Raw genomic sequence first — 16,404 nt, 5'->3', positions numbered from 1 at the left:
ACTAAAAAGGGTTGCTCCCTACAAATGTGGAAATCATTTACCCTGGCCTAGAAGAGGTTTGCACCGCTGCTGGCATATGTGCATTTAAATCCATCAAACAAGAATATATATGCATTGTTGCAGTCTACGAAACATTCAGAACTGCAGTATTTCCAAAATAGCACATGAGCTACGATAGAAAAAATGCATGCGTAGATTAGTTTTCTGCCACTGCAGAAAAAGAAAACGCGTGGAATAGTTTTGCGACCAGCTGAAAGTCATTACACCCATAGGGCTGATTCATGGAATTATTTGCGCTGAAAAACGGGGATTTGTGCGCGATTCTGCCCGCAAATGCCTGTTTAACAAATGGGGATTTGCGGCCAGAATGGCGCTCAAATCCCTGTTTTTTGGTGCAAATAATTCCATGAATCATCTCTCCAGACCACTCAGTTTAACACGTGCAGTATTCCTGTTTAGAAATCTGTAAAACCTCTAATGAGGCACTAAGCAAGCAAGATGAAGTGAAATATACCGAAATAATGACACCCTGATTGTCTCGCGAGACTTAATTATGCACGTTAGTGCTACCCAACTAAAAAGTACACGTTTTCCAGTTCCGCTGGTACAAAGATTGTGTTGGTCCTGCTGCATTCAAACCTGAGACCTACCAGTTACAATTCCATACTTGCCAACATGACCAGTTCCAATCTGTAGGTGCTTATCCAGTCTTGTTTTTTCTTTGCATTCGGGGACTTGTAGTGCGAGTTTTATAAACTACAAGAATGCAAAGAAAGAAAACAGGACTGGATATGTACCTAGAGATTGGAATGGGTCATGTTGGCAAGTATGCAAATCTCTGCAGCAGATAGACAAACCCATAGCTCTGCCTAACCATCAAACGTTAGATGGGCAGGCTATAGATTATAAACTAAAACCTATTGATGATTTTGTAAGGCCCAGGCTTGACAGCTTTCCAATCGCAATATGACTTTGCCTTGTTAAAGCTTTTATGGGTGAAACTCATATGCAAGAGTCTCTGTTGTTAGTGCCTCCTTTTAGCAAGAATTTGAAAAACCCTTTTAAAGCGCAATTGAACATTCATATATCACATTTTTGGACACTGGTCTCCTCACATTTTTAGCTTTGGCTATTAGGAGGGGCTTCAGCGACACCTATACGCCTAAACTATTTCACTGGAGCACTGCTAGGAGGGAGCTGGCATGTGAGGAGGGATACACAGTTTGTGGGCGTTGTTTGGTTATTTATCCACCTACTGCCTGCCCAGGTTATCCTAATCCATATGGCCATTCCCATCCACTACCTGCCCCTCCCCGCCCAAAATACATCCTCCTGCGGTCTCTTTGAGCTAGCTCATTCAAATACTAAGAAGAAACTTTGACCTGTCAGTGTTATTTCTAAGCAATCTGCTGACAGTTAATAGCTTAACTGCCTCTGTACCTGCCTTATGGTTGTAATACAAATGTAATACAAATGTCTTGAAAACGGATTCATGGAATTATTTGCGTGTAAAATGCAGATTTGCGCGGCATTCTGCTCGAAAATCCCTGTTTGACGTATGGGGATTTTCGGGCAGAATGGCAAGCAAATCTGCGTTTTACATGCAAATAATTCCATGAATCAGGTGTGTCTTCAGCCACTTCATGTATATCTGTTTCCTGCACTGGCGTCATGTTAAAAGTAAGCATTGACAACCTAGCACTTTCCTCCTAATAAACTGAAAGGTAGGAGGACTGAAAGCTTTTGTTTTGTCGTTGGACAAAAACATATCAATTAGACTAAATAGTCAGTTTGTCTTTTAACTTTAAACGTTTCAGAAATGTGCACTCGCCTGGCAAATTTAGGGGTGAAAATGGGGCTCAAAATGAGCTAGCCACATAAGGTTGACCATGTGCAGTAATCACACATTTCAATTGAAGCAGAAGTTACACATTCATTGGTGTAAGGAAAACAACAGTATAATTGCACAAATATTTTTGCAGATAATGTCAGAGACGGAAGTCTAAGAATGAAACTCTGCACCAGAGTTTATAGCACACTTACTGAGAATGTTTCTCAGGGTTCATAAGATGTCTTCTATTTTATAGTCTGCAAGCGTAGCTGGGGACACCCCTGGCTAGCCTCATTTTCCACACAATTCTTGTAATGTAGGAAACACATGCAAGCCTTTCAACATCCAATTGGAAACAAACAGCTGTGTAGCAACCAGGTATTGAACCTGTTTGTTAAACATACCAGTAGTGAACAGTTTATACATCTTTCAACTGCATCAAGTGTTCACATAAAACATGAGCTTGCAGAACCATGTTTAGTTCGAGATTTGAGGCAGTTTAAAAATACTTGATTTGTGAGCTACCCTCTATGGCTTTGTGTTGTGCCCATTATCAAAGGTAATCAGAGAAAGTATTGATCAATACAATCATACACAAAACATCAATGACGTCATCAAAAGTTTGGTGGTGTGATACAAAAGTTCTGAATTACATCTATTTAATCACGAGCCAGCTGTAGAGAGTAATGAGACAAGGAAACAAATCCTCCATTATAGTGACAGTCTAGTAAAAAAGTGTCAGCAATTCTATTACTGTCACTTTTTTGGCAGAAATTAGATTTCTGTAAATTTGACTGCAATGCCACATTCTAAGTTTTGCTTTTTAAGTAGCAAGATGCTGAAGGTAAATTGTCTACTTCAAGGCCCACAATCGGCTGATTTACTGCAGCGGAACACCAATGCTGCCACCCTGTGTAATCCTGCAGTAAATCCACAGGACTGAGTGGCAGTGCAGGCAAACGAATCTGGCAAAAATTCCACAGTAAAATCACAGAACTACAGTCAATTTATGATACCTACAGGGCTTCATGATGACTTTGAAAGTAATTCTGTGATTTTTACTGTGGCATTACCACCAAACTCATTTACCGTACAGCCACTCAGTCCAGCAAATTTACATCAGGATTTCTTGGGGTGACAACATGGCGTTAGTCCCCATTTCGGAGTCCACAGGAATACATGGAGATTTTGGCTGATTTACCCTTGGAAAATCTTCTGATTTTTAGCCTTGAAGTGGAGGAGCGCCTTGCTGGAGATAAAGCCACGACTTCAAGGCCACCTTTGAACTCAGCTGTGCAGTGAAAGTGGTGATCATTCCATTACTGTTTCTGGTTTAACGAATAATGAGTCTCCCTAATACGCATACAAAGATCACTCGAGCACCTCTATAGGAAAACCAACACCCCAGAATCAGCTCAAAACTTTGATATAGCCCACAAAAGATACAAATCGGCTATAATCATCCAAAAGCGAATGCCTTTCACCTCCGCATCACCAACGCCTCTTCAGATAGCAAAGAATTGTGTGCGATCCTTAGAGAGCTGGAAAATCCGTGTCAATTTAGTGCACCCACCAATGCCAGCAAAGCCTGGTGCACCACTATAAAAGACGCATTAGCATCCAAAATCCTACTACTACAAAAGAAAATTGATAGTAAAAAGACACTCCTGGTGGAAAAAACACCACCCACCATTATTGCGAACCAATCTAACCCCACCCCTGGCACTCCATTCCACTTCACGTCAGTCTCAGACAAAGAAGTGCTAGATACCATAGCGAAACTCAAAGCGTCTAACTGTAAAGAAGATCAATTCCACTCCCACCTAGTCAAACTCTGTGCCCCCACCCTTACACCCATCATCACCGAATTTGTCAATGCTTCCTTTCACACCAATACAGTCCCAAACAGCATTAAAAAAGCATGGTTAACCCCCCTCCTAAAAAAAACGACCCTAGATCCATCTATCCCCACTAATTATCGACCTATCACAACGGTACCGTTCCTCCTGAAAATAATAGACAAAATAGCATACTCCCAGATACAAAACCACCTAGAACAGCACCAACTACTGGGGGACCGACAGTCAGGATTCCGCCCTATTCACAGTGCCGAGACAGCCCTACTCGATTTGAAAATTCAAATGGATGCCACCAGAGAAGCAGGTAAACTCTGCCTACTAATGCTACTGGACCTCTCGGCGGCTTTCCATTTGGTCGACCACGACAAACTCTGTAACATACTGGCCAACAACTTCAATCTGTCGAAGGATGCCACTAACTGGATCAAATCTTTTTTAGCAGACAGGACATGAAGAGTATCCATCGGCAAAGAATCTGCCGACCTTATACCAGTTCCAGTAGGCATCCCACAAGGCTCATGCCTATCCCCCACATTGTACAATGCCCATACTAAGTTGCTCTTTGCAGCTTTGGATTCCATGGGTGTCATCTATACCAACTTTGCTGATGACACCCAGATCCTTATCCCACTAACAGGCAACCACGAGATAGACTCACTGCTCATCAACCAAATATACTCACTTTATCAAAATTGGATGGCGAACAATAGCCATTACCTCAATGATGACAAAACACTACTACTCATAGTAGGCTCACCCTCCAAAATTGAATCACTTCAGCCTACTTATAAATCATGTATCATAGATGGTACTTCAATCCCAGTACTTAAACAAGTCAAGACACTGGGTGTCTATCTAGACGCTACCTTAACCATGTCAAAGCAAGTAAATACACTAGCCTCCTCCACTGCCAATACATCCAAACTCATCTCCCTAAGCCGCTAATTCCACTCACCCAACAATTGTTTCAAAACCCTAAGTATCATGCATACATGTATTGCCAATAAAGCGCCCAAATACCTTATAAACACAGTCACAAAGAAATCCCAGACAAGACTCCTTAGATCCATTAACAACTTTCAACTCGAAATCCCACGATACAAAAGAGAGAAAGCGGGGGGCAGCGGCTTCAAAGTCCTTGCGCCTAGACACTGGAACTCACTACCCACCAATATTAAGACTGAAACATCCTTTCCACTATTCAAACAATCACTGAAAACCTGCCTATTCAACCAATACTAACCTTAGCCAAGACTCCCCTCCTTTGAATAGACCACCTCCATCTATCTGTGTATATACACTGTAAGTAAATATAGCATTGTTTTTTATTCCTATGTTTTTTTCATAAAGATGTATTATGAAGATGTACCTGCCCACTGTCTGTAACTATGCGTTGATACCTCTGGGTCTGGCCGTATAACAAATGTAATAAATAAATAAATAAATCATCACCCAAAAAAGAGATGCTAATGGAGTTACTGCCCATTTTATACTGCACCACTGAATTCTTAATGAGCCCCATAGTTTTTCAACAAGAAAAAGAACAAAGGAAGGCGCGAAAAAACACATTATAGCCCATGACAGCTATACAGGACATGCAAGCCTTCTTCTGAAAAATTGAGAAATCAATTTAATTACCTCTCACAGCAAACAAGCATTGGAAAAGACAACTAATGTGGATATTGTGTAGAGATGGGATCCACATTTTCCAGGCACTGCATAGGAGAACTACATGGCCATCAGATGGTACAAGTTGACAAAAGTGCTAATAACTGGGCATATTATTGCGCTGTCTAGCAAATGCATATCTAATGCCTATACATTAGCCACAACTGTTGGCTTTGCCAGTGCTTGCTTTAGAGGTTTTATTTTTTCTCCACACAAGTCGAGCCTGACGGATGGAAGGAGCAGAACCTCAAGATTTCTCAGCATTCCCTTGAAAAGGCTGACTTGCGTGTTAGTGTTACTGATTGTTTTGTCAGGGGTGACATAGATGTTGTTTATGTTAGCACAACATTTTTTTGCCATGACTGATTACCCATTTAGATTTAAAAGCTTATTATTATTATTCTAAGGGTATTTATTGAGCAGGGACCTAGCTTCGGGAACCAACAGAGCACTTTGCAATTATAGGGGGAAGAACGCAGTGAGGGAAGTAGAGAAAAAAGGAGCCTGGAACTAATAGGGGACGGTGAGGGCAGGCAATTGGCAGCATGGGTAGGACACAGTGGGGAGCAGATGACTGAGTCTCAGGGGTGGTTGGGAGTGGAGGGTTTGTGGGCCTAGGTGTTAGGGAGGTACATTTCTTGCTTTCTTTTTTAGGCCTTCTTCCATGTGGAATATGGAAAAACTTCTTCAACCATGAGAATGTTGGTATTAAAAACCGGTCACCTGGGAATATGGGGTTTTGCCATTGAAAAAGGCTTTTGTAAGTCAGGCTCATAATGTGGCGTGTGAGCCTTGTAAATGGTATTTACACCACGATTAATACCCAGAGGTTTCTTTTTTTAATCATCTTCATTTAATTTTAATCATCATATCAACAAATGGGCAGTGAGAATAACAAAACATAGACAATTTCAAGCACAATCTCAAATATACAAATATTAATAATTCCATTAGAAACCAACATATTCCAAAAATCCCACCCCCTGTCCCAATTTTTATACTAAACTCCACAAACTACAACCACAAACAAAAACATTACAACATCAACCCCCCCACCCCAACCCCACAATTATCAAATCCAAATGTTCTACACCTTAGCCAAATAAATCATTAAAAGAATCCCAACTCTCACAATATTCAGTCTCCCGATGGAACCGATAAGCACAAGATTTTTCATATCAAGCGGAGATCTACCAACCAACCCTCAACATGTAGCTTTTTCCCTGACTTCCATACTTTCATAATATGTTTTACTGCCATCATCAATGCCCTATTAACCCAATCAGTACCACCACAGTCTTCAAAATCCCCATTTCCATGCAAGAGGAAAACCGCATACAGAAAAGTCAGAGGCAATGGACTACCTAACACCAAATCTACCCGCTCAAAAACATCTTTCCAAAAGGTAAGCACCCGTTCACATTCCCATAACATATGTAAATAAGTTCCTTTTGAACGAGTACAACCCCAACACAAATCTAAATCCATCAAACCACTCTCCTTCATTCCCACTGGAGTACAATAAATGCATCCCAAGATTCTTTGATGAATATATCTCAAGTTCAAATCCATTTTATCTCTCACCGTTGTCCTCCAAGCTTTATCCCATTCCTTTCCCGATAAATCCTGATCCAACTCCATTATCCACTTCATGCGTAAGGACTCCCAGGAGACCCGCATACATTCTTGAACAGGCAACAATTTAGTAAACGTAGAGACTACATTTGTAATAGCACCATACAACACACATACTTGTGGACAATCCCCCAACGGTTCACTAAGCATCAGATACGTTTCTGACAATAATTGCCTCAGGGACAAATACCTATTAACCTAATTTTTACCCAATCCATACTGGCTTATTAAATCTTCAAAAGCCACCATCTGATCACCTCTCCACACATCCTCAATTTTCACGATTCCTTTGTTAGCCCATCCCCTCCAATGCAACATTTTGTTCTATATCTGTAAACCCGGATTTGACCAAATGGAGGCATTCTTGTAAAAAAATAATGTTTGATCACATCCCTGAATAAACAAAACCAAAGCAGCTTTTGAAGCTTCCAATGCCCCCATTTTCAGGATTTTGGAAGTTTCCCATGCGAATATAAACAATCGATAGGAAGTGGGTTCAACTTCTCTTTTTCCATCCGAAGCCAAAATGGATCAGGACACCCAACATCTCTAAAATAATGGGAAGCTTTCTTTATAAGAAACCCCTTGTAGTAATTTTCCAATAATGGGTAAGCGAAGCCCCCATCTCTAACACTACGCACCAAAATATACCTTGGGATCTTTGGCTGTTTACCTATCCCCCCATAAAAAATCCATAAAAATCCTATCAATATGTTTCAACACCTTTTTAGTAAACTTCAGAGGAAGAGATTGTTTGTAATACAGCACTTTCGGAAGCAGCACCATTTTGAATGCATTTATTTTAGCCCACAGACGCAAAGTCAATCTATTCCATCTACGTATATCTTTCAATAAAGTTTCTTTTAATTTGTCTACATTCAAATCCACTGTCCTTCTTATATCCGGAACCAGATGTACACCTAAATATTTAACTGATACTTCTGCCCATTGACAATCCCGATCCAATAATCGTCTATTAATCGGTCTCATTTTCAACGGAAAGACCACTGTTTTTCGCCAATTTACTTTATAACCTGACAACTTTCCGACCTCTTGTAACATATTCCAAAGCAGTGTCCCTCCTTCAATTGGATTCGACAACACCACCGTTAAATAATCAGCGTATGCTAGTACCTTTATCTCACCATCCTTCAATTTCCATCCACGAATATCCCTCTCTCTAATATATGACAACAATGGTTCAAGCGCTAAATTAAACAAAAAGGGAGAAAGTGGACAACCTTGTCTAGTTCCCCTAAACAGCTTAAAGGACTTGGAGATCACTTCATTAACCCATATTCTAGCCGTGATATCATATTGTAAGGCACCAATCATGTTCAGAAAATGTGGACCAAACCCCATTCTAATTAACGTATAATTTAAAAAAGACCAATTAACACAGTCAAACGCTTTTTCAGCATAAAAAAACAATCAAAATCTCATCCACTTCTGTATTCGATAAGCCAATTATATTCAACAAGGTTCTAATATTATCATATCCATACCTTTTTTCCATAAACCGACCTATGAATAATCTATTAATTCCCCTATATACTTCTGTAGCCTAATAGCCATAATCTTAATTTAAGAGAGAGATGGGTCTATAATTACTGCATTAAGCAGAATCCTTTCCTTTGTTTGGAATTAGCGTAATAACCGCTTCCCGTATAGAGGGACATAGGGCCTCATTACGAGTTTGGAGGTAGCCATGGAGCTATTAGCTGCCTCCAAACTGGGCTCCTTTACCGGGTTCCTGCAATGGGGACTTACCGGGTCATTCCGACATAGGAGGACCCGGTAAGTCCTCCTTGCAGGAACCATTTCCCATTCCCATTTGGGAATGGGGATGGAGGTAACAACGGGCACATTATGAGTGTCCTGTTGTTACCTCCCTCTTCACTTCGCGGGACCCGGAAAAGACGTCCGGTTTTACCAGACGTCTGATCCGGGTCCTGCGATGGGAAGCTCATAATCAGCCCTGACGGAATGAAGGGGGCTGGTCCCGTACCGGCCCCCTTCCTTCCATCAGCGCAAGCCTCGTGATGAGGCCCATAATTTCCCTTCTGAAAGGAATTGATTATAAAGTATGCATAACTTTGGAACCAAGGCCGAACTAAAGGTTTTATCAAACTCAATCGGTTACCCGTCTAGACCCGGATACTTATCCATTTTAAGTTGACAAATAGCCCCAATGACCTCATATTCACTAATTGGAACATCAAGAGCCTCTCTCCCCTCTACAGATAAAACGGGCATTTCTATATTTCTATTTTTGCAAAAAATGCATTCAACACCATTTCATCAGATTGCAAATTGTCTGATGCATAAAAAGCCTGAAAGCAATCACAAATATATCTACGCTTAACCTTTATATTTCCAGTGTCATCTAAAATCTCATGAATAAATGACCTCTCCGTTAAACTCTTCAGTTTATTAGCCAATAAACGACCACTCTTATCCCCTTCCTCCCAAAACTTCTGTCGCATACAATACATGCCTTTTTCAATTTGTTCATCCAAAGTCTTTTTCAGTTCGCCCCTAGCATCATCCATTTTTAACCTATCCACCTTATTAGCAGACAGTGCATATTTTTGTTGTATAGACTTCAATTTCAATTCAAGATCACTGATCCGTTTTTCCCCCTCTTTTCTTTTCCTAGAAGTCCAATTAATCAACACTCCCCGAACTGTAGCTTTGAAAGCATCCCATACCACTAGATTATCCGTGGAACCCAAATTATCCACAAAGAAATGATCAATAAAACTACTTATGTCGTCACAAACTTTCTCATCCTTTAGAATGAACGTTTTCAATGTCCACTTATCCATACCCAATTGAACTATTCCCCGTTCAAGTCTCAACTTCACTAATGCGTGATCCGATAGACATCTTTCTCCAATGTCTACACTCACAATATCATCAACCATCACATCAGTCACCAACAAATAATCTTGAGTAAGAATCATGAACCGGAGAATAGAACAAAAATTCCTTATCAACAGGATGCAGTAACCTCCAACTATCCACTAAATCAAATGTTTCAAGGAAATCACTAAAAACACCACTCAGCGTTGAACCCAAAAACCTGCACTTTGATAACCTATCCAAAGAAGCATCTAAAACACAATTAAAGTCACCACCTAAAACTATTTTATCGACCCTCATTGATTTCAAACAGTCTGTTAGCATTCTAAAAAAATAAATACCATTACTACAAGGGCTATATATACTGATCCCAACGGCAAAAGCTTCCCTTCATATATTACATCTACCAAAATAAATCGTCCTTCATCATCCATAACAACATTCTCAACTTTCATACCCAAGGATTTTCGAACTAACAAACCTACTCCCCTTGACCTGCTCGAATAACAGTTCAACAGGACTTTCATATATTTTGAATCCCCATAAAAGTTTCCAGTTTGTTCAGTCAAATGAGTTTCCTGCAAAAAGATGACATCCGCTTTTTCTCTTCTCAACTTTGTCATTATATTTTTCCCCTTCTTAGGACAATTCATCCCCTTAACATTCCATGTAACAAAACTTACTGTCCCCGCCATCAGCAATTCAATAGTTCATATAAATAGAAAATGCAAACATACAATAGTCCGAATACACCAAGCAAAGTCATGTCTATAACACTGGTAAGATGGTGCAGAGTAGAGAAAATAGCCCCCCAACCAACAGACACACAAACACACACACAGAACAAAATACATCAACCAAATCATCTTGAAAACTGACTGGAATCCAGACAGACTAACAAAGGCAAAGGAGAAAAAAACATTTCTAGACTACAACCCCCAGAATGTATGCCCAATCTATATATAATCATTACATTACAATACTCCCTTTGAAGAAATACAGCAATAAAGAGAAAAAGAAACAAAACCCTACCCATAAAACATCGAACAGAACTCGCTACATATCCCAGAGGTTTCTAAGCGCAGACCAGGGGATCGAACCTGTGTTTTGCTCTACATGGTCTTGTTTACAAGGCGAGTGTGTTGCCCCTGAGCTATCCTCCAGAGACTGTAGTGGGAAGTACCACACCACATTACAGAAGTGTTCACTTTCAAGAGAACCCTAAAGCCAATTTGAGGAACAGGTGAGTTGGCAGGTAGGAACTGGCACATGAGAGACCCAGTAGAAACCCATGGAATCAACACTCGAAATAAAGCACATGTACTGGTTGCCTAAAAGCAGCAACATGCATGAGCTTCATAGGCCCAGATTAGCCATGCCTGACTGGCTGTACAACGAAAGCATCACCCTGGAAAAGGGAGACAGTGTAAGGGAAAAGGAATAGCACAGTTCATACAAAACATTTAAAAGGACTTACGATATTTTCGCAATGATCGTCTCTGCATAATCCGTCCTGTTTTTGAAACACTCTGCAAACTATAAAAAGAAGAGATATTCACAGCATGAGTTCCATAAGGACCCTTAATATTTCATTATTCAATCTTTCAAATGTACATTTGTAACTTTGTGATGGGTTTCTCCAGTCTGGCAATTGCTGTCAAGTTTAGAGTTTCTGAAAGCGGTCCTGGAACACGGGAACAGGGTACGCCACCCTGCAATGCCAGATGTGCATGTACTCAAAAAAGTACTCTGGGGGCAAATGGAGCAACAGGCTGTGGTCATTGAACATTCAATCCTGACAAAGGCTCATGCAGCGTTGACATTTATTTATCATGCAATGTCAATGTACGATTCTGGTCTTCTTGATAATTTCTCAGCGCCATCTTTTATCCCTCCTCCTCATGGTACGTCCACACTCTCGGTCAGGCACAGAGAGAGTGTTTATGTCCAAGTTCTGTGATTCCTGAACATATGTCAGTAGAGAGGCTGCTGCCCATTTGCCAGGGGAGGAGCAGCTTGTGGTCCAGGGCTGGGGCTGCTTATACTGTCGTATAATGGGGCTGCAGCTTTTGTACCAGAATGCACTTACCTTACTTGGTTCTATGTTATTTGCTTGCAGGAATATCACTGAATCCCATTTGAAATCCCAATTTCTTTTACTGCATTTTACGGTAAATATATGTGGGGGAGACGCCACACACACACTTTCCTCACCCTCCTCCATAAATAACGAAACCTACACCCCTTCTATATATTTGCAGCAAAATGCGGTAACATCTGTTTGGTGAAATGGTACTCTGTGAAAGTGGCCTGTGAGCAAAAGGGGCGGCTCCCTTCACTTTACCTAGGGATCGTACTATGCTTGGGTGTGCCCCACGTAGGAGTGGCGTTCCATATCATGTGGAATGCCTCTAGTGTAAGACTCTTCTGTCTCCCCTCAAATGTATCCCAGATAATTAGATAGCGTCTGATTTCTTTCTTTCTTTCTTTACTTCTCATCAAAATAAATCTGCCAGATTCAAATATCATGCAATGATGTATTTACATGTGTTCAGTCAATTAGTGGAAAATTAATATAGCAATAATATCATATAGACACTTGTGAGAGAATATGGATGCACCAAAATATAACAATATGATCAAAAGTCTGAAAACAAGTACATAAAAATGAAAGTCCCCATAACACACCTCAAAGTGCTAAAGCCTTAATAAATGCCTAATATGAATACGTTCATGTGCAATACATGATTAAATATCATTCAATAAGAATCTGTCATACAAAATTATACAATAACATTTCTTTTACAGTGTATAATGGTACTCCTTATAATAATACCCTCATCTAATAGCAATTTATAAGTATTGTCAGTCGTACAGAATTCATTACTAATATCGGTTGATAACCCAACATATGCATGTTTCTGTCCTTTTAATGCTGATATTGCCTGGATAGTCTTAAGGGCTCTTGAATATATAATTATGTTACTCTTAAAGTAGACCAATTGTTGAAGATTATTCAGCTTTCACAGATGCCTCTTTTCATACAATCTTTGGAAACATATGAATGTAATATTAAGTAATATAGTGTAATATAATTCTTTACTCTAGTACCGCTAGCATTCTATCAGTACTCTCAACATGTGTTCCTTTTACCTGTAGGAGCACCACCGGTTGGAAATTCTTCTGGTTTATGTCCTGCCTCAAGGAAATGTTCGACCCTACACAACGTGTATGTTCTACCATCCTCGTCTTTCGCTGGTCTTTCCGTTTTTCCTATATACCTTAGCCTACATGGGCATATGATCAGATACACTACCCTGCTGGTGTTACAATATACATCTGTACTTCTAAATAATAGAATTGTATGATTATTTATAGCACACAGATAGATTCATTTTATACATTTTTAAAGGCTTGAGCACTTTGAGCTGTGTTATGTGGACTTTCTTTTTAATATACTTTTTTTTAATTTATTTTGGTGCATCCATAGTCTCTTATAAGTATTGTCTATATGATATTATTGCTATATTAATTTGTACTTGATTGATTGAATACATTTAAATACGTGGATGTCTAACATTTGTATGAGGCACATTTATTTTGATAAGTAAAGAAAGAAAAAAAAGGATGATATATAATTATCTAGGCTAGTATGAGGGGGCACAGAATCTCACACCAGAGGTATTCCAAAGCATCTATTAGGATTTTAGGTAAAGCTTTTCTGGCTATAGCTGTGGTGATTGAAAGCTGGTAGCTCATTTTCCTAGGTTGCATATAATGTACCATGTTTCAGCCCAGGTGACAGTCTAAGGATACTACTTATGTCCTATATTCGGAGCTGCTGTTCCTGTGCTTAGGGTGAGACTACTGCTCGAGCGCCATGGTTAGGGATGCTGCTCATGTGCAAGTATGTGGGCTGCTTACCTTAAAACATGGTGCTGCTTCTTTTGGGCCAGGACTAGGGAAGAAACATATGCTACTGATGCAGTTTGTCGGGTGGGGAGCTTGATGCTCACTTGCGGAGCCTGGGCTGTTGCTAATATGGTCAGAAATGGGTATTGTTAGAAACCTCAGGGTATCCTCACTTCTACTCCCCCTGAATCCTCCTCTCAGGTGGCCAGGGAAAGGCCATCGCTATGGAGCCCGACTGTGGGTATGGATATGCAAGGAAGGATCACCTGGGTGGCGGGAACTTGGAGAGTATCCCCCTTTCCCTTGTCAAAGTGAATCTAATATTCCCCCTGCCTTTGTAGGCTATTGTCAACCCTTGACTCTTTATTTTGACCAAAATGCCTCATGGTCCTTTTTCCTTAGGACTGGGACGAGGCGGAAGCAACTAGGCGTTATGCACACTTCTCTGCCTTCGCACCACTTTGGTACTGGAATGAGGAAGAGCGTTGTTGAGGAGTTCCACTACAATAGACAGGCATGTCCACTAATCAGTTTTACCAAGGTCAGGCAATTAATTCAAAGGACCTACACCTGCAGCCTGTTAACAAACCCCAGGTGTAACAGTGGGAAGGAGAGACAGTATCGGGAGAAGGAGCTGGCGAAAGATGCAGCGTATGGAGCAGTAGCGGTCTGGAGAGGAACCGGCTGGAGGAAAGCTTTATTAAGCAGGAACACAGAGACCCCAGGGCCACAACTGACCATGATAGGGTCCAGAATCTTTCACTACCTCGTCCCTGGTACCCACGACAGAGGCTGGGGGGCACCCAAGCCTTTGAGGTGCTGCCGGCCACCAAGAGAGTGAGAGGTGCTCTCAGCAGCTCCCGCCGTAGAAGAAGCTGTGAACTGCTCAGGACAGCGAGCGTGGCTCACTGGGAATCCTGCAGGAAGGCAGAACACAGAGAAGCAAGCCGAGGAGGCCGGAGCAAACATGTACCAGTGAGTTCAGAAAAGGGAACACTCATATCGGGGTGCTCCAGCCTCAGGGCCTGGGAAACCGAGGTACTGGAATACAGAATACCCTGAAACATATTGCACATGCTACGGAAAGGTCAAATGAGATGACTGAATAATGAACAAGCTACTAAGTATAATAAGTACTGTTGAAAGGGGTAACGACCCTTATTGAATATTGAACTAATTGAGAGATATGATGAATACGCTTACAAAGCAAATAGAGTACTTTTGAAAGATACAAAGAGCATTATTGAATACCAAACTAACTAAAGTATATATTGAGTATGTCCTAAATACGGTGACAAAGCAAAGCAAGTGGTGAACTATTATGAGCATTTATGAATGAAGTAGAAGCAAGGGGCTGAGAATGAGTAAACCATCATAGAGTGAACTGTATAAGATACAAGTTGTGGCAAAGCTAAAAAGACTGCTAAGAAGAATATGAACTAAGTGTTGATCCAAGACACGTGAGTCAACAGAACTGCAGATTAAGAGAGGAAGAAACCTATGTTGGCCAAAGCTTGAAGAATACAGAAGTCCAGCAGAGTGCATAGGGGTATCGGTTGTGTGACCTGTGATGGGTGGACCAGGTGGTCCAACAACTGCGCCTAGACTGAGTAACCTCTACTTGACACGAACCAAGGAAAGCATGGCTATTGGTTGCTCGACCTGTGATGGGTAGACCGTGTGGTCCGACAACTGTGCCTAGACAAAGTGGCCCACTGGGAGTGAACAAGGAGTTAAACTGGTACTATTTCTAGAGCCAGAGTATTTGAATTGACTTTTGGGTTCTTTAAACTGAAAGAGTTGGAACTGTGTTGAACCCTTGGGGAAGGGAAACTCTGAGGTCTTTGAGGAACTATTTTGAACTTGGGGAAGGGGGGAGCTAAGAGAAAGCCCAAGAGCTGGACAAAGCTCAGAACGTTACATTTGCACATTATTTATGTTGTTGCTGACATCCCTACTCCTTGTATAGATTAAGTTGTGAGAGCAAGCATAGCTTTTGGACACAGACAGACTTTTTATTTGAACTTACTGACCTTGGCTTTCCTTAGTTTTCTTTAGGTAGGGAAATCCCACATTAGCATAGGGCAAGTTAGGCCTCACTCATACACATAAAGCTTTTCTTAGAAAGGTGAATCTGTTGTCTGTGTCTTATTTCATGATGCCTTAACAGTATCCTTATGAGACAGGTTTGGGTTGCAGTTCATGTGCCCATTTTGGGCATGCTGCCCACGTTCCAGTGCTAATGGCTCTACCCATGTACTAGGGCTATGGCTCAAGACACGTATCAGGACTAGCACTGCTGCTCCTGTGACAGTGAATAGATGTGAGGTCCCAATCACTGCTACAGACAATACAGTCTCATCCCTTGCTATTGCCTCCATTAGTGGCAGCCAGTAGAAGGCTACATATTGTCCTTGAGGTTGGAGAGGGATAACAGACTGAACCCAGGGGCAGAGCTGAGGCAGAAACCTTATCTGTCCACTTCTGTCAGCAATCAAATGCTCTAATCTTTGGATGCACCATAGTTGTTGGTCTCTGCCAGCATTCCTCAAGCTCAATATTGAGATTGTACCAGTTAAAATGTTATTTAGTCAGCAGACTACAGTCTCCCAGGTTCCCTGTCCTCCTGTATTT

The 16,404-nt window shown here is 41.0% G+C and overlaps 1 protein-coding gene across 11 annotated transcripts in view; it reads right to left on the bottom strand.

The window, feature by feature from the left end:
* MUC13 (mucin 13, cell surface associated) overlaps window positions 1–16,404 on the bottom strand; it is a 449,549-nt gene that overhangs the window by 136,313 nt on the left and 296,832 nt on the right. For all 11 annotated transcript variants that reach the window (XM_069616647.1, XM_069616650.1, XM_069616649.1 and 8 more), the window contains one exon: window positions 11,336–11,394. In XM_069616647.1, coding sequence (XP_069472748.1) covers window positions 11,336–11,394 — 59 coding nt within the window. The remainder of the gene's footprint in view (window positions 1–11,335; window positions 11,395–16,404) is intronic.

Source organism: Ambystoma mexicanum, chromosome 9 (assembly GCF_040938575.1).
Source record: "Ambystoma mexicanum isolate Mex_15411 chromosome 9, UKY_AmexF1_1, whole genome shotgun sequence".
Classification (NCBI taxonomy): domain Eukaryota; kingdom Metazoa; phylum Chordata; class Amphibia; order Caudata; family Ambystomatidae; genus Ambystoma; species Ambystoma mexicanum.
The sequence above is the reverse complement of the archived record's forward strand: the minus strand, read 5'-3'. Positions and strand labels throughout refer to the sequence as shown.